We start from the raw sequence: 25550 nt of genomic DNA on the forward strand, positions 1-25550 counted from the left end.
AAAACATTAAGAACACCTTCCTAATATTGAGTAGCACCTCCTTTTGCCCTCAGAACAGCCTCAATTCGTCAGGACATGGACTCTACAAGGTGTCGAAAGCGTTCCACAAGGATGCTGGCCCATGTTGACTCCATATGCTTCCCACAGTTGTGTCAAGTTGGCTGGATGTCCTTTGGTTGGTGGACCCTCCTTGATACACTGGAATCTGTTGAGCATGAAAAACCCAGCAGCGTTACAGTTCATGACATAAACCGGTGCGCCTGGCACCTACTACCATACCCTGTTCAAAGGAACTTATAAATATTTTGTCTTGCCCATTCATGCTCTGAATGGAACACACACACAATCCATGTCTCAATTGTCTCAAGGCTAAAAAATCATACTTTAACCCGTCTCCTCCCCTTCATCTACACTGATTGAAGTGGATTTAACAAAGTGACATAAATAAGGGATCATTGATTTCACCTGGATTCACCTGGTCAGCCTGTGTCATTGAACAAACAGGTGTTCTTAATGTTTTGTCCGCTCAGTGTCTGTTCTAATTCTATTTCTACGTACTATCCGTCCTGTCCTGCAGGCTAACCAGTGGATGGAGCACTGCCAGGACTACTTCAGGCAGCTGAACCTGGAGAGCAGTGGTGTGAGCCTCCCTCCTGCAGTACTTGAGATCCTCCAGGACTATCAGATGGAGGCCTCCACGTTCTCCCTGGACAACTTCAGCCCCCTGAATGATATGGTCCTGTCCTTGGACAGGTATACCACCTGCTGTAAGATAGGCTGGGGAAGGATAGGGTGGGATAGGGTTGAGTAGGGTAGGGTAGGATAGGATGGGAAAGGTAGGATGGGAAAGAGTAGGATGGGGTAGGTTAGGAAAGAGTAGGATGGGGTAGGATAGGGTGGGGTAGGGTTGGGTAGGGTAGGAAAGAGTAGTATAGGATAGGATAGGAAAGAGTAGCATGGGGTAGGACAGGAAAGAGCAGGATGGGATAGGAAAGAGTAGGATGGGGTAGGATAGGGTGGGATAGGGTATGATAGGAAAGAGTAGATTAGGATAGGGTAGGATAGGCTAGGAAAGAGTAGTACAGATTAGGAAAGAGTAGGATAGGGTAGCATAGGAAAGAGAAGGGTAGGGTAGGATAGGAAAGAGTAGGATAGGGTAGGATAGGATAGGAAAGAGTAGGATAGGGTAGGATAGGAAAGAGTAGGATAAGGTAGGATAGGAAAGATTGGGATAGGGTAGGATAGGATAGGAAAGAGTAGTGTAGGATAGGGTAGGAAAGAGTAGCATAGGAAAGAGTAGGATAGGGTAAGATAGGAAAGAGTAGGGTAGGATAGGGTAGGATAGGAAAGAGTAGGATAGGGTAAGATAGGAAAGAATAGGGTAGGATGGGGTAGGATAGGAAAGAGTAGGATAGGATAGGAAAGGAAAGAGTAGGATGGAGTAGGATAGGATAGGAAAGGAAAGAGTAGGATGGGGTAGGATAGGGTAGGGTGGGATGGGGTAGGGTAGGGTAGGGTAAGGTAGGTTAGGAAAAGTAGGATAGGGTAGGATAGGAAAGGAAAGAGTAGGATAGCTTCAGCAACAGCTAATGCAGATCCAAATAAGATCCTAAATCCTAATAGTATAGCTATATTTTTGTTAATTTCTTTGTGAAAGTTAATTTAAGTTTTCTGCAGACACCTTTTTGTATTTTTGGGGGATTCCACTTGCCATTGCTATTTTAGGAATAGAAAACAATGTGTTTTCCTAGAAGGACACAAATTAAAACTTCTTGGACCACGGCCGGCCCGCTCATTAGGCAGGATTAGGCGGTCGCCTATTGCGGCAGGACGGCATTTTCTGAGCTATTATTAGACAGTAGTTACCATATTATTATTATTATGTTATAGTTATTATTATTAGACAGTAGTTACTATATTATTATTATTATGTCATAGTTATTATTATTATTATTATGTCATAGTTATTATTAGTATTATTATTATGTCATAGTTATTATTATTATTATGTCATAGTTATTATTATTATGTCATAGTTATTATTATTATTATTATTATTATGTCATAGTTATTATTACTATTATTATGTCATAGTTATTATTATTATTATGTCATAGTTATTATTATTATTATTATGTCATAGTTATTATTAGTATCATTATTATATCATAGTTATTATTATTATTATTTCATAGTTATTATTATTAGACTGTAGTTGCCATATTATTATTGCTACTAAGTATTATTTGTTTGTTGTTTTTATTTCAAATAATAAATAAATAATTTAGGGGTCTTTTTTCACTTTGGGGTGCAGTTTCCCCTAAGTACAGATCTAGGATCAGTTTCCCCTAAGTACAGATCTAGGATCAGCTTCCCCTCCCCCAATCCGAACCTTCACCATTAGTGGGGGAAATGAAAAACTTACCCCAGATGAGTGTCTTGGGGCAACTTCACACTACACCCATTTTTTCCACTGACCTTGTCTCTCTCCCTCTGGCCAGCCCCCGGCAGACCCATCAGTGGAACGTCCTGTGGACCAAGTGTCAACAGACCAAGAACCAGCTGGAGGAAACCCTGGCCCAGGCCACAGCAGCAGCTACTGCAGCCGCTGACTCTGCAGCTTCTGACTCTGCAGCCTCTAACTCTGCAGCCTCTAACTCTGCAGCCTCTAACTCTGCAGCCTCTAACTCTGAAGCCAGAAATCTAACCAAAGTCCCGTCAGAGACTGCAGACAGGCAGGGGGGCTGCACTCACACGGAGCAGCCCGAGGCTACTGCAGGGGATCTTGTTTTACCTGAGTTGCCCACTCCAGGGTCAAGGATCATAGTGTCGTCGCTGGAGTTTGAGGAAGAAACCAAGCCTCACTCCACAGGGCACTTCTCCTCCATCAACAACAAGAGCCCCTCCTCCTGCTCCTTCACCTCCTCCTCCCTCTTCCCCTTCCCCCCCGCCCCAGAGGGAGACCCCCTCCTCCTCAAGCTGCGGCAGAGTCCCTCTCTGTTCGACGACACGGACAGCGACTGCACCATCGACTCCCTGGGGGCCGCCTCCTGCCACTCGGAGCCTGTCTATTCGTCCTCTGGGACGCCACTCCACCATCACCATCAGCACCGCCAGCACCGCAAACAGCCGCTGAAGAAGATGATGAAGAAGACGCTGAGCTATGAGCTGCCGGCGGCGCAGGACGGTGGCGGTGGCCACGTTGACACCAGCCACCTGCATGGCTACACGGGGGTGTACATCAAGGGGCTGGAGGTGGCAAACAACGTGTCGGTGGAGAAGAAGCTGCAGAGGCCTGAGGTGGTGAGCCCGGCGCTGGGACGCAGCCGCAGCATGTCCTCCCCCACCAGACACCCAGAGGGAGATGGACAGAAGCATAGCAGGTGAGGGGAAGGGGGAAACCTAGTCAGTTGTACAACTAAACGCCTTCAACTGAAATGTGTCTTCCTCATTTAACCCTCTGAATCACAGAGGTGCAGGTGAGGGGAAGGGGAAAGAGGGATACCTAGTCAGTTGTTCAACTGAAATGTGTCTTCCTCATTTAACCCTCTGAATCAGAGAGGTGCAGGTGGGGGGCTGACTTAATCAACGTCCACGTCTTCGGCGCCCGGGGAACAGTGGGTTAACTGCCTTGTTCAGGGGAACAGTGGGTTAACTGCCTTGTTCAGGGGAACAGTGGGTTAACTGCCTTGTTCAGGGGAACAGTGGGTTAACTGCCTTGTTCAGGGGAACAGTGGGTTAACTGCCTTGTTCAGGGGAACAGTGGGTTAACTGCCTTGTTCAGGGGAACAGTGGGTTAACTGCCTTGATCAGGGGAACAGTGGGTTAACTGCCTTGTTCAGGGGAACAGTGGGTTAACTGCCTTGTTCAGGGGAACAGTGGGTTAACTGCCTTGTTCAGGGGAACAGTGGGTTAACTGCCTTGTTCAGGGGAACAGTGGGTTAACTGCCTTGTTCAGGGGAACAGTGGGTTAACTGCCTTGTTCAGGGGAACAGTGGGTTAACTGCCTTGATCAGGGGAACAGTGGGTTAACTGCCTTGTTCAGGGGAACAGTGGGTTAACTGCCTTGTTCAGGGGAACAGTGGGTTAACTGCCTTGATCAGGGGAACAGTGGGTTAACTGCCTTGTTCAGGGGAACAGTGGGTTAACTGCCTTGTTCAGGGGATCAGTGGGTTAACTGCCTTGTTCAGGGGCAGAACGACAGATTTTTACCTTGTCAGTTCAGGGATTCAATCCAGCAACCTTTCGGTTACTGGCCCTACCTGCCAGGCTACAGGACACACTGTCAGCTGAATTAACAAAATAATATTGTCTCTGTCCCAAATGGCACCCTATTCCCTATATAGTGCACTACTTTAGACCAGGGCCCTATTCCCTATATAGTGCACTACGTTAGACCAGGGCCCTATTCCCTATATAGTGCACTACTTTTGACCAGGGTCCATATGGCTTCACGGCTCCGTATCTCTTACCACATAATTAAATAGAACACTAGAGTGGCCATTGGCATCCTAGCAACATGAATGAAAAATCTGCCATTTTGGTCAGAAAAACTTTCATTCATTGAATGATAGGATCTCTGTATCTTCCCTCCTCAACAGTAAATGATAGGATCTCTGTATCTTCCCTCCTCAACAGTAAATGATAGGATCTCTGTCTTCCCTCCTCAACAGTAAATGATAGGATCTCTGTCTTCCCTCCTCAACAGTAAATGATAGGATCTCTGTCTTCTCTCCTCAACAGTAAATGATAGGATCTCTGTCTTCCCTCCTCAACAGTAAATGATAGGATCTCTGTCTTCCCTCCTCAACAGTAAATGATAGGATCTCTGTCTTCCCTTCTCAACAGTAAATGATAGGATCTCTGTCTTCCCTCCTCAACAGTAAATGATAGGATCTCTGTCTCTTCCCTCCTCAACAGTAAATGATAGGATCTCTGTCTTCTCTCCTCAACAGTAAATGATAGGATCTCTGTCTTCCCTCCTCAACAGTAAATGATATGATCTCTGTCTTCCCTCCTCAACAGTAAATGATAGGATCTCTGTCCTCTCTCCTCAACAGTAAATGATAGGATCTCTGTCTTCCCTCCTCAACAGTAAATGATAGGATCTCTGCCTTCTCTCCTCAACAGTAAATGATAGGATCTCTGTCTTCCCTCCTCAACAGTAAATGATAGGATCTCTGTCTTCCCTCCTCAACAGTAAATGATAGGATCTCTGTCTTCCCTCCTCAACAGTAAATGATAGGATCTCTGTCCTCTCTCCTCAACAGTAAATGATATGATCTCTGTCTTCCCTCCTCAACAGTAAATGATAGGATCTCTGTCCTCTCTCCTCAACAGTAAATGATATGATCTCTGTCTTCCCTCCTCAACAGTAAATGATAGGATCTCTGTCCTCTCTCCTCAACAGTAAATGATAGGATCTCTGTCTTCCCTCCTCAACAGTAAATGATAGGATCTCTGTCTTCCCTCCTCAACAGTAAATGATAGGATCTCTGTCTCTCCCCTCCTCAACAGTAAATGATAGGATCTCTGTCTCTTCCCTCCTCAACAGTAAATGATAGGATCTCTGTCTCTTCCCTCCTCAACAGTAAATGATAGGATCTCTGTCTCTCCCCTCCTCAACAGTAAATGATAGGATCTCTGTATCTTCCCTCCTCAACAGTAAATGATAGGATCTCTGTCTCTCCCCTCCTCAACAGTAAATGATAGGATCTCTGTCTCTCCCCTCCTCAACAGTGAATGATAGGATCTCTGTCTCTTCCCTCCTCAACAGTAAAGTGCGGCACATCATGGCTGAGATGATCTCCACGGAGAGGGAGTATGTGCGTTCCCTCAGCTACGTCATCGAGCACTACTTCCCAGAGATGGAGCGTCTGGACCTGCCTCAGGACCTCTGGGGGAAACGCAGCATTATCTTTGGCAACATGGAGAAACTGTGTAACTTCCACTGCCAGTACTTCCTGAAAGAGCTGGAGGCCTCCGCCCACTCTCCCCTGTCCATCAGCAGCTGCTTCCTCAGACACGTGAGTCATGATGACAGACAGACAGACAGACAGACAGACAGACAGACAGACAGACAGACAGACAGACAGACAGACAGACAGACAGACAGACAGACAGACAGACAGACAGACAGACAGACAGACAGACAGACAGACAGACAGACAGACAGACAGACAGGCAGGCAGGCGGAAAGGCAGACAGGCAGACAGGCAGACAGACAGACAGACAGACAGACAGACAGACAGACAGACAGACAGACAGACAGACAGACAGACAGACAGACAGGCAGGCAGGCAGGCAGGCAGGCGGAAAGGCAGACAGGCAGACAGGAAGACAGACAAAAAGGTAGACAGACAGACAGAGAGAGAGAGAGGCAGACAGACAGGCAGGCAGACACTCTCCCCTGTCTATCAGCAGCTACTTCCTCAGACACATGAGTCTTAAGATGAGTGCACAACTTTTTTTTTACCAGGATCACAAACATCAACATGAGGGTAACGTTTTGTACTGCTAGGCACTGTTGGAGCTAGAGCAGCAAACTAGCTTTAAAACAGCAACATTTCTCTACACCCCATGGCAAACTGTGAGCAACTGTGTCCCCTCATGATGATCAGATATGTTGTGGTCCCCACCCCCATCAAAGTTGCCCATCCCTGTCCTAGACAGACAGACTTTAGTCTGTAGCCTCAGGCTAGAAACAGGCACACAGCTGGAAACACAATACAAGACAATACACTAGAGACCCAATGACCTCTCTCTCTGACAGGCTGGTTGATATACATGTCCCTCAATCAGCTCAGTCAGACCAGATACATTCCATATCCTTCATTATGAGAGAATTAAAGAAGTACATTAAACAAGTCACTAAAAATGTGTCCCAAACTACTGCAAATGAATGTGAGGTGCAACTCTCCATATATAAAAAAAGTGTAATTTGATTAAATATTAGGTTGAAAGATTGAACGATTGTGATGTTTCAGTCTATGAGGCCCTTCATCAGATCTCTCAGTCAGATATCTGGTACAGGTCCTGTAGAGAAGTCAGTGGTATGGAAACATAACAAGAGGAGAGAGAGAGAGAGAGAGAGAGAGAGAGAGAGAGAGAGAGAGTCACAGTGCCCTGGGGCTGGGAACTGACACACTAAAACCCAGTGACCTAGTTCTCGCAGAGTGATCTACATATTGGACTGTCTGTTGTCGTTCACTAACTTTCTTAAGAAAACACAAAAACTCTTTTAATTATTTGACCTTTGACCTTTGAGGTGGGCTTTTCCCGAATGCTTTTTCCCTTGTCCACAACTACAAGTATAAGATGAGTCAACGACATGACCTGGGTATGAGTTGACAGAATATGATTTTAATTAGTTACTTTTAAAACTTTTCCTATAAACATGTGTTACTATTGGTGGGTACCTAACTCACTCAACTATAAACAAATATCTGTTGAGGTTTTAGTTGAAATCAAATGGTATTCTAATGGTTGGTTAATGGAATCCTAATGGTTGGTTGATGGTATTCTAATGGTTGGTTGATGGTGTTCTAATGGTTGGTTAATGGGATCCTAATGGTTGGTTGATGGTATTCTAATGGTTGGTTGATGGAATACAGGCCTCATGAGCTAAATGCGTCTCCGTGTTTAGCCCTAGCGCAGAACACCGGTACCGCGTCCCAAATGGCACCCTATTCCCTAAATAATGCACCCTATTCTCTTTGGGCCCTATTCAAAAGTAGTGCACTAAATAGAGAATAGGGTGCCATTTGGAACACACCCTGTGTGTGTACCTTTGACTATTGTCAGAGTGGTAACGTGTTATTCCTGTGTGCAGGAGGATCAGTTTGACTGTAGTCAGAGTGGTAACGTGTTATTCCTGTGTGCAGGAGGATCAGTTTGACTGTAGTCAGAGTGGTAACTTGTTGTTCCTGTGTGCAGGAGGATCAGTTTGACTGTAGTCAGAGTGGTAACTTGTTGTTCCTGTGTGCAGGAGGATCAGTTTGACTGTAGTCAGAGTGGTAACTTGTTGTTCCTGTGTGCAGGAGGATCAGTTTGACTGTAGTCAGAGTGGTAACTTGTTATTCCTGTGTGCAGGAGGATCAGTTTGACTGTAGTCAGAGTGGTAACGTGTTATTCCTGTGTGCAGGAGGATCAGTTTGACTGTAGTCAGAGTGGTAACGTGTTATTCCTGTGTGCAGGAGGATCAGTTTGACTGTAGTCAGAGTGGTAACGTGTTATTCCTGTGTGCAGGAGGATCAGTTTGACTGTAGTCAGAGTGGTAACTTGTTATTCCTGTGTGCAGGAGGATCAGTTTGACTGTAGTCAGAGTGGTAACGTGTTATTCCTGTGTGCAGGAGGATCAGTTTGACTGTAGTCAGAGTGGTAACTTGTTATTCCTGTGTGCAGGAGGATCAGTTTGACTGTAGTCAGAGTGGTAACTTGTTATTCCTGTGTGCAGGAGGATCAGTTTGACTGTCGTCAGAGTGGTAACGTGTTATTCCTGTGTGCAGGAGGATCGTTTGACTGTAGTCAGAGTGGTAACTTGTTGTTCCTGTGTGCAGGAGGATCGTTTGACTGTAGTCAGAGTGGTAACTTGTTGTTCCTGTGTGCAGGAGGATCAGTTTGACTGTAGTCAGAGTGGTAACGTGTTATTCCTGTGTGCAGGAGGATCAGTTTGACTGTCGTCAGAGTGGTAACGTGTTATTCCTGTGTGCAGGAGGATCGTTTGACTGTAGTCAGAGTGGTAACTTGTTGTTCCTGTGTGCAGGAGGATCGTTTGACTGTCGTCAGAGTGGTAACGTGTTATTCCTGTGTGCAGGAGGATCAGTTTGACTGTAGTCAGAGTGGTAACGTGTTATTCCTGTGTGCAGGAGGATCAGTTTGACTGTAGTCAGAGTGGTAACTTGTTATTCCTGTGTGCAGGAGGATCAGTTTGACTGTAGTCAGAGTGGTAACGTGTTATTCCTGTGTGCAGGAGGATCAGTTTGACTGTCGTCAGAGTGGTAACGTGTTATTCCTGTGTGCAGGAGGATCGTTTGACTGTAGTCAGAGTGGTAACTTGTTGTTCCTGTGTGCAGGAGGATCAGTTTGACTGTAGTCAGAGTGGTAACTTGTTGTTCCTGTGTGCAGGAGGATCAGTTTGACTGTAGTCAGAGTGGTAACGTGTTATTCCTGTGTGCAGGAGGATCAGTTTGACTGTAGTCAGAGTGGTAACTTGTTATTCCTGTGTGCAGGAGGATCAGTTTGACTGTAGTCAGAGTGGTAACGTGTTATTCCTGTGTGCAGGAGGATCAGTTTGACTGTAGTCAGAGTGGTAACTTGTTATTCCTGTGTGCAGGAGGATCAGTTTGACTGTCGTCAGAGTGGTAACTTGTTGTTCCTGTGTGCAGGAGGATCAGTTTGACTGTCGTCAGAGTGGTAACGTGTTATTCCTGTGTGCAGGAGGATCGTTTGACTGTAGTCAGAGTGGTAACTTGTTGTTCCTGTGTGCAGGAGGATCAGTTTGACTGTAGTCAGAGTGGTAACTTGTTGTTCCTGTGTGCAGGAGGATCAGTTTGACTGTAGTCAGAGTGGTAACGTGTTATTCCTGTGTGCAGGAGGATCAGTTTGACTGTAGTCAGAGTGGTAACGTGTTATTCCTGTGTGCAGGAGGATCAGTTTGACTGTCGTCAGAGTGGTAACTTGTTATTCCTGTGTGCAGGAGGATCAGTTTGACTGTCGTCAGAGTGGTAACTTGTTGTTCCTGTGTGCAGGAGGATCAGTTTGACTGTAGTCAGAGTGGTAACTTGTTATTCCTGTGTGCAGGAGGATCAGTTTGACTGTCGTCAGAGTGGTAACTTGTTGTTCCTGTGTGCAGGAGGATCAGTTTGACTGTAGTCAGAGTGGTAACTTGTTATTCCTGTGTGCAGGAGGATCAGTTTGACTGTAGTCAGAGTGGTAACTTGTTGTTCCTGTGTGCAGGAGGATCAGTTTGACTGTAGTCAGAGTGGTAACTTGTTGTTCCTGTGTGCAGGAGGATCAGTTTGACTGTAGTCAGAGTGGTAACTTGTTGTTCCTGTGTGCAGGAGGATCAGTTTGACTGTAGTCAGAGTGGTAACTTGTTGTTCCTGTGTGCAGGAGGATCAGTTTGACTGTAGTCAGAGTGGTAACTTGTTGTTCCTGTGTGCAGGAGGATCAGTTTGACTGTAGTCAGAGTGGTAACGTGTTATTCCTGTGTGCAGGAGGATCAGTTTGACTGTAGTCAGAGTGGTAACTTGTTGTTCCTGTGTGCAGGAGGATCAGTTTGACTGTAGTCAGAGTGGTAACGTGTTATTCCTGTGTGCAGGAGGATCAGTTTGACTGTAGTCAGAGTGGTAACGTGTTATTCCTGTGTGCAGGAGGATCAGTTTGACTGTAGTCAGAGTGGTAACTTGTTGTTCCTGTGTGCAGGAGGATCAGTTTGACTGTAGTCAGAGTGGTAACGTGTTATTCCTGTGTGCAGGAGGATCAGTTTGACTGTCGTCAGAGTGGTAACGTGTTATTCCTGTGTGCAGGAGGATCAGTTTGACTGTAGTCAGAGTGGTAACTTGTTGTTCCTGTGTACAGGAGGATCAGTTTGACTGTCGTCAGAGTGGTAACGTGTTATTCCTGTGTGCAGGAGGATCAGTTTGACTGTCGTCAGAGTGGTAACGTGTTATTCCTGTGTGCAGGAGGATCAGTTTGACTGTAGTCAGAGTGGTAACTTGTTGTTCCTGTGTGCAGGAGGATCAGTTTGACTGTAGTCAGAGTGGTAACTTGTTATTCCTGTGTGCAGGAGGATCAGTTTGACTGTAGTCAGAGTGGTAACGTGTTATTCCTGTGTGCAGGAGGATCAGTTTGACTGTAGTCAGAGCGGTAACGTGTTATTCCTGTGTGCAGGAGGATCGTTTGACTGTAGTCAGAGTGGTAACTTGTTGTTCCTGTGTGCAGGAGGATCAGTTTGACTGTCGTCAGAGTGGTAACTTGTTATTCCTGTGTGCAGGAGGATCAGTTTGACTGTAGTCAGAGTGGTAACTTGTTGTTCCTGTGTGCAGGAGGATCAGTTTGACTGTAGTCAGAGTGGTAACGTGTTATTCCTGTGTGCAGGAGGATCAGTTTGACTGTAGTCAGAGTGGTAACTTGTTGTTCCTGTGTGCAGGAGGATCAGTTTGACTGTAGTCAGAGTGGTAACTTGTTATTCCTGTGTGCAGGAGGATCAGTTTGACTGTCGTCAGAGTGGTAACTTGTTGTTCCTGTGTGCAGGAGGATCAGTTTGACTGTAGTCAGAGTGGTAACTTGTTGTTCCTGTGTGCAGGAGGATCAGTTTGACTGTCGTCAGAGTGGTAACTTGTTGTTCCTGTGTGCAGGAGGATCAGTTTGACTGTCGTCAGAGTGGTAACTTGTTATTCCTGTGTGCAGGAGGATCAGTTTGGAATGTACGCTCTCTACAGCAAGAACAAGCCGCAGTCTGACGCTCTACTCACCAGCCACGGGAATGGATTCTTTAAGGTGCGTCTGGAAACGGCTCTGGTTACTAACGTTGTGGGATCAGCTGTACTAACACCAGCCCTAACCTTTAACCAATATGAACCAAACTACTTCACAGCAACAGGCTAATTGTTAAGCTGTGTGAGCCAAACATCATACAGGGTGCTACTAGTGTATATCTGCTAGTTCTACATTGAGTAACAGTAGAATTCCCATTGTCAAACTTTACAAAGTTACTGGACGTCTGACTATGTAGAATGGAAGAGTTGAATTGACATCAGAATTCCCATTTAGAAAAGCTATTGTACGTCTGCATACAGAGTCCAACATCCCCTCTCATCCTCCTCTATGAGTGTGTCTGCTATCCAGAACAACCAGTTGGAGCCGGGTGCTAAGATGGACCTGGCGTTCTACCTGTCTGTTGGTCTGTTTGTCTTTCTGTATGTATCCTGACCTCTGACCTCTCCCCAGAACAACCAGTTGGAGCCGGGTGATAAGATGGACCTGGCGTCCTACCTGTCTGTTGGTCTGTTTGTCTTTCTGTATGTATCCTGACCTCTGACCTCTCCCCAGAACAAGCAGTTGGAGCTGGGTGCTAAGATGGACCTGGCGTTCTACCTGTCTGTTGGTCTGTTTGTCTTTCTGTATGTATCCTGACCTCTGACCTCTCCCCAGAACAAGCAGTTGGAGCTGGGTGATAAGATGGACCTGGCGTTCTACCTGTCTGTTGGTCTGTTTGTCTTTCTGTATGTATCCTGACCTCTGACCTCTCCCCAGAACAAGCAGTTGGAGCTGGGTGATAAGATGGACCTGGCGTCCTACCTGTCTGCTGGTCTGTTTATCTTTCTGTATGTATCCTGACCTCTAACCTCTCCCCAGAACAAGCAGTTGGAGCTGGGTGATAAGATGGACCTGGCGTCCTACCTGTCTGCTGGTCTGTTTATCTTTCTGTATGTATCCTGACCTCTAACCTCTCCCCAGAACAAGCAGTTGGAGCTGGGTGATAAGATGGACCTGGCGTCCTACCTTCTGAAGCCCATCCAGAGGATGTCTAAGTACGCCCTGCTGCTGAAGGACCTGATCAAGGAGTGTGGTCAGTCCCAGGAACAGGAGCTCTCTGACCTCCGCACCGCAGAGGAGATGGTTAAGTTCCAGCTGCGCCACGGCAACGACCTGCTGGCCATGGACGCCATCCGAGGATGTGATGTAAGTCGGGGGGACGGAGCAGTAGAACAGTAGAACAGTAGAACAGTAGAGCAGTAGAACAGTAGAACAGTAGAACAGTAGAACAGTAGAGCTGTAGAACAGTAGAACAGTAGAGCAGTAGAGCTGTAGAACAGTAGAGCAGTAGAGGAGTAGAACAGTAGAACAGTAGAGGAGTAGAGGAGTAGAGGAGTAGAGCAGTAGAGCAGTAGAGCTGTAGAACAGTAGAACAGTAGAGGAGTAGAGCAGTAGAGCTGTAGAACAGTAGAACAGTAGAGGAGTAGAGCAGTAGAGCTGTAGAACAGTAGAACAGTAGAGGAGTAGAACAGTAGAACAGTAGAGCAGTAGAGCAGTAGAACAGTAGAACAGTAGAGCAGTAGAACAGTAGAACAGTAGAGCTGTAGAGCAGTAGAGCAGTAGAGCAGTAGAACAGTAGAACAGTAGAGCAGTAGAGCAGTAGAGCAGTAGAACAGTAGAACAGTAGAGCAGTAGAGCAGTAGAGCTGTAGAACAGTAGAACAGTAGAGCAGTAGAGCAGTAGAACAGTAGAGGAGTAGAACAGTAGAACAGTAGAGCAGTAGAGGAGTAGAACAGTAGAACAGTAGAGCAGTAGAACAGTAGAACAGTAGAGGAGTAGAACAGTAGAACAGTAGAGGAGTAGAACAGTAGAACAGTAGAGCAGTAGAGCTGTAGAGCTGTAGAGCTGTAGAGCTGTAGAGCAGTAGAGCAGTAGAACAGTAGAACAGTAGAACAGTAGAGGAGTAGAACAGTAGAACAGTAGAGGAGTAGAACAGTAGAACAGTAGAGCAGTAGAGCTGTAGAGCTGTAGAGCAGTAGAGCAGTAGAACAGTAGAACAGTAGAACAGTAGAGGAGTAGAGGAGTAGAACAGTAGAGGAGTAGAACAGTAGAACAGTAGAGCAGTAGAGGAGTAGAACAGTAGAACAGTAGAGCAGTAGAACAGTAGAACAGTAGAGGAGTAGAACAGTAGAACAGTAGAGGAGTAGAACAGTAGAACAGTAGAGCAGTAGAGCTGTAGAGCTGTAGAGCTGTAGAGCTGTAGAGCAGTAGAGCAGTAGAACAGTAGAACAGTAGAACAGTAGAGGAGTAGAACAGTAGAACAGTAGAGGAGTAGAACAGTAGAACAGTAGAGCAGTAGAGCTGTAGAGCTGTAGAGCAGTAGAGCAGTAGAACAGTAGAACAGTAGAGGAGTAGAACAGTAGAACAGTAGAGGAGTAGAACAGTAGAACAGTAGAGCAGTAGAGCAGTAGAGCTGTAGAGCTGTAGAACAGTAGAACAGTAGAACAGTAGAGCTGTAGAGCTGTAGAGCTGTAGAGCAGTAGAACAGTAGAACAGTAGAGGAGTAGAACAGTAGAACAGTAGAGGAGTAGAACAGTAGAACAGTAGAGGAGTAGAACAGTAGAGGAGTAGAACAGTAGAACAGTAAAACAGTAGAGCTGTAGAACAGTAGAACAGTAGAGCAGTAGAGCAGTAGAACAGTAGAACAGTAGAGGAGTAGAACAGTAGAACAGTAGAGGAGTAGAACAGTAGAACAGTAGAGGAGTAGAACAGTAGAGCAGTAGAGCTGTAGAGCTGTAGAACAGTAGAGGAGTAGAACAGTAGAACAGTAGAGGAGTAGAACAGTAGAGGAGTAGAACAGTAGAACAGTAGAGCAGTAGAGCAGTAGAGCTGTAGAACAGTAGAACAGTAGAACAGTAGAGCAGTAGAACAGTAGAACAGTAGAGGAGTAGAACAGTAGAGCAGTAGAACAGTAAAACAGTAGAACAGTAGAACAGTAGAACAGTAGAGCTGTAGAACAGTAGAACAGTAAAACAGTAAAACAGTAGAGCTGTAGAACAGTAGAACAGTAGAACAGTAGAGCAGTAGAGCAGTAGAACAGTAGAACAGTAGAACAGTAGAGCAGTAGAGCAGTAGAGCTGTAGAACAGTAGAGGAGTAGAACAGTAGAACAGTAGAGGAGTAGAACAGTAGAACAGTAGAGGAGTAGAACAGTAGAACAGTAGAGCAGTAGAGCAGTAGAGCTAGAACAGTAGAACAGTAGAACAGTAGAGCAGTAGAGCAGTAGAGCTGTAGAACAGTAGAGGAGTAGAACAGTAGAACAGTAGAGGAGTAGAACAGTAGAACAGTAGAGGAGTAGAACAGTAGAACAGTAGAGCAGTAGAGCAGTAGAGCTGTAGAACAGTAGAACAGTAGAACAGTAGAGCAGTAGAACAGTAGAACAGTAGAGGAGTAGAACAGTAGAGCAGTAGAGCAGTAGAACAGTAGAACAGTAGAACAGTAGAACAGTAAAACAGTAGAGCTGTAGAACAGTAAAACAGTAGAGCTGTAGAGCAGTAGAGCAGTAGAGCAGTAGAGCAGTAGAGCAGTAGAACAGTAAAACAGTAAAACAGTAAAACAGTAAAACAGTAAAACAGTAAAGCAGTAGAGCAGTAGAGCAGTAGAGCTGTAGAGCTGTAGAGCTGTAGAACAGTAGAACAGTAGAGGAGTAGAACAGTAGAGGAGTAGAACAGTAGAACAGTAAAACAGTAAAACAGTAGAGCTGTAGAACAGTAGAACAGTAGAACAGTAGAGCAGTAGAGCAGTAGAGCAGTAGAGGAGTAGAACAGTAGAGGAGTAGAACAGTAGAACAGTAGAGGAGTAGAACAGTAGAACAGTAGAGGAGTAGAACAGTAGAACAGTAGAACAGTAGAGGAGTAGAACAGTAGAACAGTAGAGGAGTAGAACAGTAGAACAGTAGAACAGTAGGACAGTAGGACAGTAGGACAGACAGACAGACAGACAGACAGACAGACAGACAGACAGACAGACGAAATAGAAAGGTATATTATTTGTTTGTAAGAAAATGTGAGCGTAAGTCATGTGAAAGGTCTCTGCTGCTGTAGGTGAACCTGAAGGAACAGGGTCAGCTGAGGTGTCAGGATGAGTTCATCGTGTGGTGTGGCCGCAGGAAGTACCTCCGTCACGTCTTCCTGTTCGAGGACCTCATCCTCTTCAGCAAAAGCAAAAAGATTGAGGGAGGATACGACCTGTACATCTACAAGCAGTCCTACAAGGTGACAACGACACACAGAGGGTTTTAATATCTACTATGACGTTAGGAACTATGAAGTAATATGACGTTCTACCTTAAAATACGACCTGTACATCTACAAGCAGTCCTACAAGGTGACACCGACACGCAGAGGGTTTTAATATCTACTATGACGTTAGGAACTATGAAGTAATATGACGTTCTACCTTAAAATACGACCTGTACATCTACAAGCAGTCCTACAAGGTGACAACGACACGCAGAGGGTTTTAATATCTACTATGACGTTAGGAACTATGAAGTAATATGACGTTCTACCTTAAAATACGACCTGTACATCTACAAGCAGTCCTACAAGGTGACACCGACACGCAGAGGGTTTTAATATCTACTATGACGTTAGGAACTATGAAGTAATATGACGTTCTACCTTAAAATACGACCTGTACATCTACAAGCAGTCCTACAAGGTGACACCGACACGCAGAGGGTTTTAATGTCTACTATGACGTTAGGAACTATGAAGTAATATGACGTTCTACCTTAAAATACGACCTGTACATCTACAAGCAGTCCTACAAGGTGACACCGACACGCAGAGGGTTTTAATATCTACTATGACGTTAGGAACTATGAAGTAATATGAAGTTCTACCTTAAATCATTTCAGCCAGTTGGCTAACATTAGGCTATATTGTTGTGTAGTGATGTTTGTATGGTTTATTGTGCGGTGTGGAACCACAGTTAGCAGGGTTCTCCACAATAGAGGCGCTGCACCACTATGTTCAGTTTGCTGTGTCACCTCGTGAAATCTCACAACCACCACAGTCAGTGTTTTCCTGTAAAGTTGTTTCTGGCTACTCATTCAGACGGCAGAGATAGGGATGACAGAGAGCGTGGGCGACAGCGGGCTGCGTTTCGAGATCTGGTTCCGGAGGAGGAAGTCCCAGGACACGTTCATCCTACAGGCCAGCTCCGGAGACGTCAAGGCCGTGTGGACCGCCATCATCGGAAAGATCCTCTGGAGGCAGGCGCTACGGAACAGGGGTGAGGAACCACGACCACGGAGGGGGAGTCGTGGGTCATATCTGGACACGAGCTCATCATCTCTGTTGTTGTGTTATGGAACAAGTGATTCCTCTTTATCTCTTGTCTGACCTGAGGCCTGTGTTGATAACCTTCTGGACCAATCATTAAGAGGTGACATGTCTCTTGTCTGACCTGAGGCCTGTGTTGATAACCTTCTGGACCAATCATTAAGAGGTGACATGTCTCTTGTCTGACCTGAGGCCTGTGTTGATAACCTTCTGGACCAATCATTAAGAGGTGACATGTCTCTTGTCTGACCTGAGGCCTGTGTTGATAACCTTCTGGACCAATCATTAAGAGGTGACATGTCTCTTGTCTGACCTGAGGCCTGTGTTGATAACCTTCTGGACCAATCATTAAGAGGTGACATGTCTCTTGTCTGACCTGAGGCCTGTGTTGATAACCTTCTGGACCAATCATTAAGAGGTGACATGTCTCTTGTCTGACCTGAGGCCTGTGTTGATAACCTTCTGGACCAATCATTAAGAGGTGACATGTCTCTTGTCTGACCTGAGGCCTGTGTTGATAATCTTCTGTACCAATCATTAAGAGGTGACATGTCTCTTGTCTGACCTGAGGCCTGTGTTGATAACCTTCTGGACCAATCATTAAGAGGTGACATGTCTCTTGTCTGACCTGAGGCCTGTGTTGATAAACTTCTGGACCAATCATTAAGAGGTGACATGTCTCTTGTCTGACCTGAGGCCTGTGTTGATAATCTTCTGTACCATTCATTAAGAGGTGATGTGTCTCTTGTCTGACCTGAGGCCTGTGTTGATAACCTTCTGGACCAATCATTAAGAGGTGACATGTCTCTTGTCTGACCTGAGGCCTGTGTTGATAATCTTCTGTACCATTCATTAAGAGGTGACATGTCTCTTGTCTGACCTGAGGCGTGTGTTGATAATCTTCTGTACCAATCATTAAGAGGTGACATGTCTCTTGTCTGACCTGAGGCCTGTGTTGATAATCTTCTGTACTATTCATTAAGAGGTGACATGTCTGGTTCTAGTTCAAGTCAACATCAGTCAACCTCAGGTACATCAAATGGAACCTCTCATTGTGGGTCTGATTGAGGGTCATAACGTGTTTATTCTCTTAACTACAGAGGTACGCTTGAAAGAGATGGTTTCCATGGGGATTGGCAGCAAGCCTTTCATGGACATCAAGCCTAGTGATGCTGCCATTAGTGACCGAGCCATTGATTACATCATGAAGGGGTCAGGTGAGCTGTCTCTACGATATGTTATGATAACCTCATTTACCTGGAAATTCATTTTGTGAGGTTAGCATACAAAATCCACAAAATCAATATCTCTTTATATCTCTCTTTCTCTCTCTTTCTCTCTCTTTCTCTCTCTTTCTCTCTTTCTCTCTCTTTCTCTTTCTCTCTCTTTCTCTTTCTCTCTTTCTCTCTCTCTTTCTCTGTCTCTGTCTCTGTCTCTGTCTCTCTCTGTCTCTCTCTCTCTCTCTCTGTCTCTCTTTCTTTCTCTCTCTCTGTTTGCTGAATTTGACTTTCAACAACATTTCTGCCAATGCAGCTGCTGATGAGAAAGGCTGATATGTAAATGCTCTCTCTCCCAGGATAGGGGTGCGTTGTCAAGTTGACTGAATCACAACATCCCAGCATCTCAGAGCACATCTCCTCTGTTCTCCCTTTAGATGTTCTGTTCCAGCTGAAATATCCTCTCAAAGTCTACATCTACACTCGTACTGCACCAGGCAGCTCTTATGTACTGACACAGTGTCCTGTTTGGAGGAATGAGGTTGTCTGGACTTGTGTCTGTCGCAGGTGATTTGGTGCGTGTCAGATATCAAAGGATGTTGACGTTAACGCAGCAGGTGGAGTCAGGGCCGTACAGACGCTTCCCGTTGACATTCCAGTGCAGCAGCCTTAACCAAAGTCATCTAATTCGCTAGCATTCAGAATCAAATGACTTGTCTTTCATGAAGCAAGCTGGAATTGTCTCTCAACAATACCTGCAGACCTTAATGAATGGTTACTAGCTACCTCAACAATACCTGTAGACCTTAATGAATGGTTACTAGCTACCTCAACAATACCTGCAGACCTTAATGAATGGTTACTAGCTACCTCAACAATACCTGCAGACCTTAATGAATGGTTACTAGCTACCTCAACAATACCTGCAGACCTTAATGAATGGTTACTAGCTACCTCAACAATACCTGTAGACCTTAATGAATGGTTACTAGCTACCTCAACAATACCTGCAGACCTTAATGAATGGTTACTAGCTACCTCAACAATACCTGCAGACCTTAATGAATGGTTACTAGCTACCTCAACAATACCTGCAGACCTTAATGAATGGTTACTAGCTACCTCAACAATACCTGCAGACCTTAATGAATGGTTACTAGCTACCTCAACAATACCTGTAGACCTTAATGAATGGTTACTAGCTACCTCAACAATACCTGCAGACCTTAATGAATGGTTACTAGCTACCTCAACAATACCTGCAGACCTTAATGAATGGTTACTAGCTACCTCAACAATACCTGCAGACCTTAATGAATGGTTACTAGCTACCTCAACAATACCTGCAGACCTTAATGAATGGTTACTAGCTACCTCAACAATACCTGCAGACCTTAATGAATGGTTACTAGCTACCTCAACAATACCTGCAGACCTTAATGAATGGTTACTAGCTACCTCAACAATACCTGCAGACCTTAATGAATGGTTACTAGTTACCTCAACAATACCTGCAGACCTTAATGAATGGTTACTAGCTACCTCAACAATACCTGTAGACCTTAATGAATGGTTACTAGCTACCTCAACAATACCTGCAGACCTTAATGAATGGTAACTAGCTACCTCAAGAATGACAAAACATTTAGCTCTACTCGTTCTGCACTCAATTTCTACCCAGCCTCCCGGTCTGTTTTCTAATCAATGTTTTTCTTGATTTTGTACACAAAGAATACAAAACAAACACAATCAACTCAAACACTAGACACAATGTAACATCAACTCAAACACTAAACACAATGTAACATCAACTCCAACACTAGACACAATGTAACATCAACTCCAACACTAGACACAATGTAGCATCAACTCAAACACTAGACACGATGTAACATCAACTCCAACACTAGACACAATGTAGCATCAACTCAAACACTAGACACAATGTAACATCAACTCCAACACTAGACACAATGTAACATCAACTCCAACACTAGACACAATGTAACATCAACTCCAACACTAGACACAATGTAACATCAACTCCAACACTAGACACAATGTAACATCAACTCAAACACTAGACACAATGTAACATCAACTCAAACACTAGACACAATGTAACATCAACTCAAACACTAGACACAATGTAACATCAACTCCAACACTAGACACAATGTAGCATCAACTCAAACACTAGACACAATGTAACATCAACTCTAACACTAGACACAATGTAACATCAACTCTAACACTAGACACAATGTAGCATCAACTCAAACACTAGACACAATGTAACATCAACTCCAACACTAGACACAATGTAACATCAACTCCAACACTAGACACAATGTAACATCAACTCAAACACTAGACACAATGTAACATCAACTCAAACACTAGACACAATGTAACATCAACTCCAACACTAGACACAATGTAACATCAACTCCAACACTAGACACAATGTAACATCAACTCCAACACTAGACACAATGTAACATCAACTCCAACACTAGACACAATGTAACATCAACTCAAACACTAGACACAATGTAACATCAACTCAAACACTAGACACAATGTAACATCAACTCAAACACTAGACACAATGTAACATCAACTCCAACACTAGACACAATGTAGCATCAACTCAAACACTAGACACAATGTAACATCAACTCTAACACTAGACACAATGTAACATCAACTCTAACACTAGACACAATGTAGCATCAACTCAAACACTAGACACAATGTAACATCAACTCCAACACTAGACACAATGTAACATCAACTCCAACACTAGACACAATGTAACATCAACTCCAACACTAGACACAATGTAACATCAACTCAAACACTAGACACAATGTAACATCAACTCCAACACTAGACACAATGTAGCATCAACTCAAACACTAGACACAATGTAACATCAACTCCAACACTAGACACAATGTAACATCAACTCCAACACTAGACACAATGTAACATCAACTCAAACACTAGACACAATGTAACATCAACTCCAACACTAGACACAATGTAACATCAACTCCAACACTAGACACAATGTAACATCAACATCAACTCCAACACTAGACACAATGTAACATCAACTCAAACACTAGACACAATGTAACATCAACTCAAACACTAGACACAATGTAACATCAACTCCAACACTAGACACAATGTAGCATCAACTCAAACACTAGACACAATGTAACATCAACTCTAACACTAGACACAATGTAACATCAACTCTAACACTAGACACAATGTAGCATCAACTCAAACACTAGACACAATGTAACATCAACTCCAACACTAGACACAATGTAACATCAACTCCAACACTAGACACAATGTAACATCAACTCAAACACTAGACACAATGTAACATCAACTCAAACACTAGACACAATGTAACATCAACTCAAACACTAGACACAATGTAACATCAACTCAAACACTAGACACAATGTAACATCAACTCAAACACTAGACACAATGTAACATCAACTCCAACACTAGACACAATGTAACATCAACATCAACTCCAACACTAGACACAATGTAACATCAACTCAAACACTAGACACAATGTAACATCAACTCCAACACTAGACACAATGTAACATCAACTCAAACACTAGACACAATGTAACATCAACTCAAACACTAGACACAATGTAACATCAACTCAAACACTAGACACAATGTAACATCAACTCCAACACTAGACACAATGTAACATCAACTCCAACACTAGACACAATGTAACATCAACTCCAACACTAGACACAATGTAACATCAACTCCAACACTAGACACAATGTAACATCAACTCAAACACTAGACACAATGTAACATCAACTCAAACACTAGACACAATGTAACATCAACTCCAACACTAGACACAATGTAACATCAACTCCAACACTAGACACAATGTAACATCAACTCAAACACTAGACACAATGTAACATCAACTCCAACACTAGACACAATGTAACATCAACTCAAACACAACTCAAACAGCTCAGATTAGACAAACAAGAGGAAGAATAGGAACGTCCTCTGCATTACCTCATGCTAGACTGACTGTCTGGCTAGTGTATTGTCCTCTCCTCTAACGTTACCTCACTGACAGTGTTGTGTGTATACTCTTTAGAACTGTAATCTGTCGCTGGCCCAGAGTAGCCTGATACCTGTGTTCTGTGGTTGTCCCGGAGTAGCCTGATACCTGTGTTCTGTGGTTGTCCCGGAGTAGCCTGATACCTGTGTTCTGTGGTTGTCCCGGAGTAGCCTGATACCTCCTGTGTTCTGTGGTTGTCCCAGAGTAGCCTGATACCTCCTGTGTTCTGTGGTTGTCCCGGAGTAGCCTGATACCTCCTGTGTTCTGTGGTTGTCCCGGAGTAGCCTGATACCTCTTGTGTTCTGTGGTTGTCCCGGAGTAGCCTGATACCTCCTGTGTTCTGTGGTTGTCCCGGAGTAGCCTGATACCTGTGTTCTGTGGTTGTCCCGGAGTAGCCTGATACCTCCTGTGTTCTATGGTTGTCCCAGAGTAGCCTGATACCTCCTGTGTTCTGTGGTTGTCCCGGAGTAGCCTGATACCTCCTGTGTTCTGTGGTTGTCCCGGAGTAGCCTGATACCTCCTGTGTTCTCCGGTTGTCCCGGAGTAGCCTGATACCTCCTGTGTTCTCCGGTTGTCCCGGAGTAGCCTGATACCTCCTGTGTTCTGTAATTGTCCCGGAGTAGTCTGATACCTCCTGTGTTCTGTGGTTGTCCCGGAGTAGTCTGATACCTCCTGTGTTCTGTGGTTGTCCCGGAGTAGTCTGATACCTCCTGTGTTCTCCGGTTGTCCCGGAGTAGCCTGATACCTCCTGTGTTCTGTAATTGTCCCGGAGTAGTCTGATACCTCCTGTGTTCTGTGGTTGTCCCGGAGTAGCCTGATACCTCCTGTGTTCTGTGGTTGTCCCGGAGTAGTCTGATACCTCCTGTGTTCTGTGGTTGTCCCGGAGTAGCCTGATACCTGCTGTGTTCTGTGGTTGTCCCGGAGTAGCCTGATACCTGCTGTGTTCTGAGGTTGTCCCGGAGTAACCTGATACCTCCTTCCATGGAGACATGATCCATAGATAGAAAAGTGTACAGTGAAATGTTCATGTTCTCTACCTAATCTTTCCCTCTCTCCCTCCAGAGTCCAGGACCAGGGCGTCCATCGCGGTGTCCTCTTTCGACCACTCCACGCCCTTTAAGCGGCCTCACTCCACCATCTCCAACAGTAGCACCTCCTCTTCCTCCTCCCAGTCCTCTTCCTCACTGCTGGGCTCCCTCAACCTGCACCTGTACCCCTCGCCTGCCCACCAGCACCCCTACCCCCCGAGCAGCGTACCCTCCTTCAGCCACTGGCCCTACGACTGCATTGAGGAGGACGAGCTGGAACAGGACACAGGCAGCCAGCCTTCTATGAGTGAGTGACAGACAGGCAGCCTTCTGTGAGTGAGTGAGTGAGTGAGCGAGCGAGCGAGCGACAGACAGACAGACAGGCAGACAGGCAGGCAGGCAGGCAGGCAGGCAGGCAGGCAGGCAGGCAGGCAGGCCCTAACAGGTATCCATGTCTGAGTCCCAAATGGCACCCTCTTCTCTATTTAGTGCACTACTTTTAACCAGAGCCCTATAAGTCTTGGTCAACCGTAGTGCACTATATAGGGAATAGGGAGCCATTTGGTATGCATCCCATGTCCTCATCTTAAAGTGTCTTACTGTCCTTAACAGCATTTGTCCCTAACACATTACTAAGGATGTCTAAGTCCTCTTTGAAACTGTGGTCATGTTCCTCTCTGTCCCCCTGAAAGTCTCCCTAAACTAAATGACTATTGTATCGTCTGTGTGTTGTCCAACAGTCACAGAGAGCTCGGGGGAGACGTCGTCCCAGCATACCTCCAGTGACAGTGTGACGGGGATGAGCAGCCTCACCCTCCCTGTCCCAGGCCACGGCCGCCCCAACATCATCATCGACGCCTTACCCAGCGACTCCACTTCCTCCTTCCTGTGTTCGTCCACGCCTCCTGGCTCCTCCCACCCTCAGATGGCCCCTCCCCCAGCCCTGTTCCCTAAGGACCAGGTCCTCCAAGCCCAGGGCAGCACCTTCATCACAGCAGTGAGTAGAATGGTGGTTTTTACACATAATAGTGACATTGTGTAGACAAGTTTAAAGTAGCTAACAGACCTGGGTTCAAATACTATATGAAATCATTTCAAATAATTAATCTGTGCTTGATTGATCATACTTAATCTGTGCTTGATTGATCTTGCTTGGCTTAATGGATTATTAGAATAGGCTCAAGCACTTCAGGCAGACTAGAGCAAACGCTCAAAGTCATTAAGAGATTTCAAATAGTATTTGAACCCAGGTCTGGTGGGTAGGTGAAAGATCTCTGTTATTGTGCTGGTTGCTGAATACTCTCTGTTGAAGTGAAGTATCTTCTGAAGGTTTTTATACACTAGGACATGAAGGATTCTGTTTATTCAGAGGTTTCCTAACCCACCCACTATCTGTCATCCAACATCATCCTGTCCAATCAATCACGTCATTCCAGTGGAGTGAAGAGTGAACATTGCAGCCATTGGCTCTCCCTGGTTTCTCTCTCACCAGCATTTTGTGTGTTGTTTTGTTTTTGCCAGAGCAAGACCTCTCATATTACAATAGGCCTCTCTACAGTAGTCTGACTCACAGAGAGAGAGAGGGCTGTTTAGCTCAGTAAGTAATTGGGTCTGGCCAGAGTGAGCGTGGTCTGTGTCGTGGTGTTCTGTTTGCTTCACAGCCTCATTAACAACTGTGGGGATCTCCCTCTGTCCGTACCATGAATACAAATCTGTGTGCAAACATGCTTTGTGTGTGTGTGTGTGTGTGTGTGTGTGTGTGTGTGTGTGTGTGTGTGTGTGTGTGTGTGTGTGTGTGTGTGTGTGTGTGTGTGTGTGTGTGTGTGTGTGTGTGTGTGTGTGTGTGTGTGTGTGTGTGTGTGTGTATGCATGGCAGTGTCCTGCTAGGGTTAAATGACTGCTGTGTTGGTCCAGGAGTTTCCCCTGACCATGTGACCTGACCAGTTAACACTCCGTGTCCTAGTGATGGATGATTTGTTGTGTCAAGCTTTTGGGTTCTGGTCCGTCTCAGGTCTCAGGTCTAGCTAGGGGGCAGCAGATCCTTGGTGATAGGTTCACTTGTTGTTCATACCTTAGCTCAGCAGCTAGGGGGCAGCAGATCATTGGTGCAGAAATCTGTTATAATAAAATGTTATGACAGTACTCATAGAAGGAGCCTAGTCAATAGATTTACAGTCTAGATGTTAGACAGTAATGTTAAACTATCAAAATAAAGAAAGTTGCACACTCCATGTATAAATGGGTATTTACCAACGTTTCAGCATCACTGTGCCTTCCTCAGGGTGATGTCATGGATACTTGAACCAGGTTATGTTGACACACAGTGCAATTAG

General features: G+C 45.0%; 1 protein-coding gene across 3 annotated transcripts in view; it reads left to right on the forward strand.

Moving 5' to 3' along the window:
• The window catches only part of LOC139572986 (pleckstrin homology domain-containing family G member 4B), a 91614-nt gene that overhangs the window by 63078 nt on the left and 2986 nt on the right, over positions 1-25550 (forward strand). Inside the window, exons 14-24 of one of the 3 annotated variants that reach the window (XM_071395927.1) lie at positions 578-753; positions 2502-3383; positions 5777-6026; positions 11413-11502; positions 12463-12687; positions 15584-15754; positions 16601-16778; positions 17929-18045; positions 23252-23524; positions 23958-24214; positions 24739-24814. In XM_071395927.1, coding sequence (XP_071252028.1) covers positions 578-753; positions 2502-3383; positions 5777-6026; positions 11413-11502; positions 12463-12687; positions 15584-15754; positions 16601-16778; positions 17929-18045; positions 23252-23524; positions 23958-24214; positions 24739-24783 — 2664 coding nt within the window. In that variant the 3' untranslated portion in view covers positions 24784-24814. The remainder of the gene's footprint in view (positions 1-577; positions 754-2501; positions 3384-5776; positions 6027-11412; positions 11503-12462; positions 12688-15583; positions 15755-16600; positions 16779-17928; positions 18046-23251; positions 23525-23957; positions 24215-24738; positions 24815-25550) is intronic. The other 2 variants (XM_071395928.1, XM_071395929.1) reach the window with 2 other exon arrangements.

Source organism: Salvelinus alpinus, chromosome 4, assembly GCF_045679555.1.
Source record: "Salvelinus alpinus chromosome 4, SLU_Salpinus.1, whole genome shotgun sequence".
Lineage (NCBI taxonomy): Eukaryota > Metazoa > Chordata > Actinopteri > Salmoniformes > Salmonidae > Salvelinus > Salvelinus alpinus.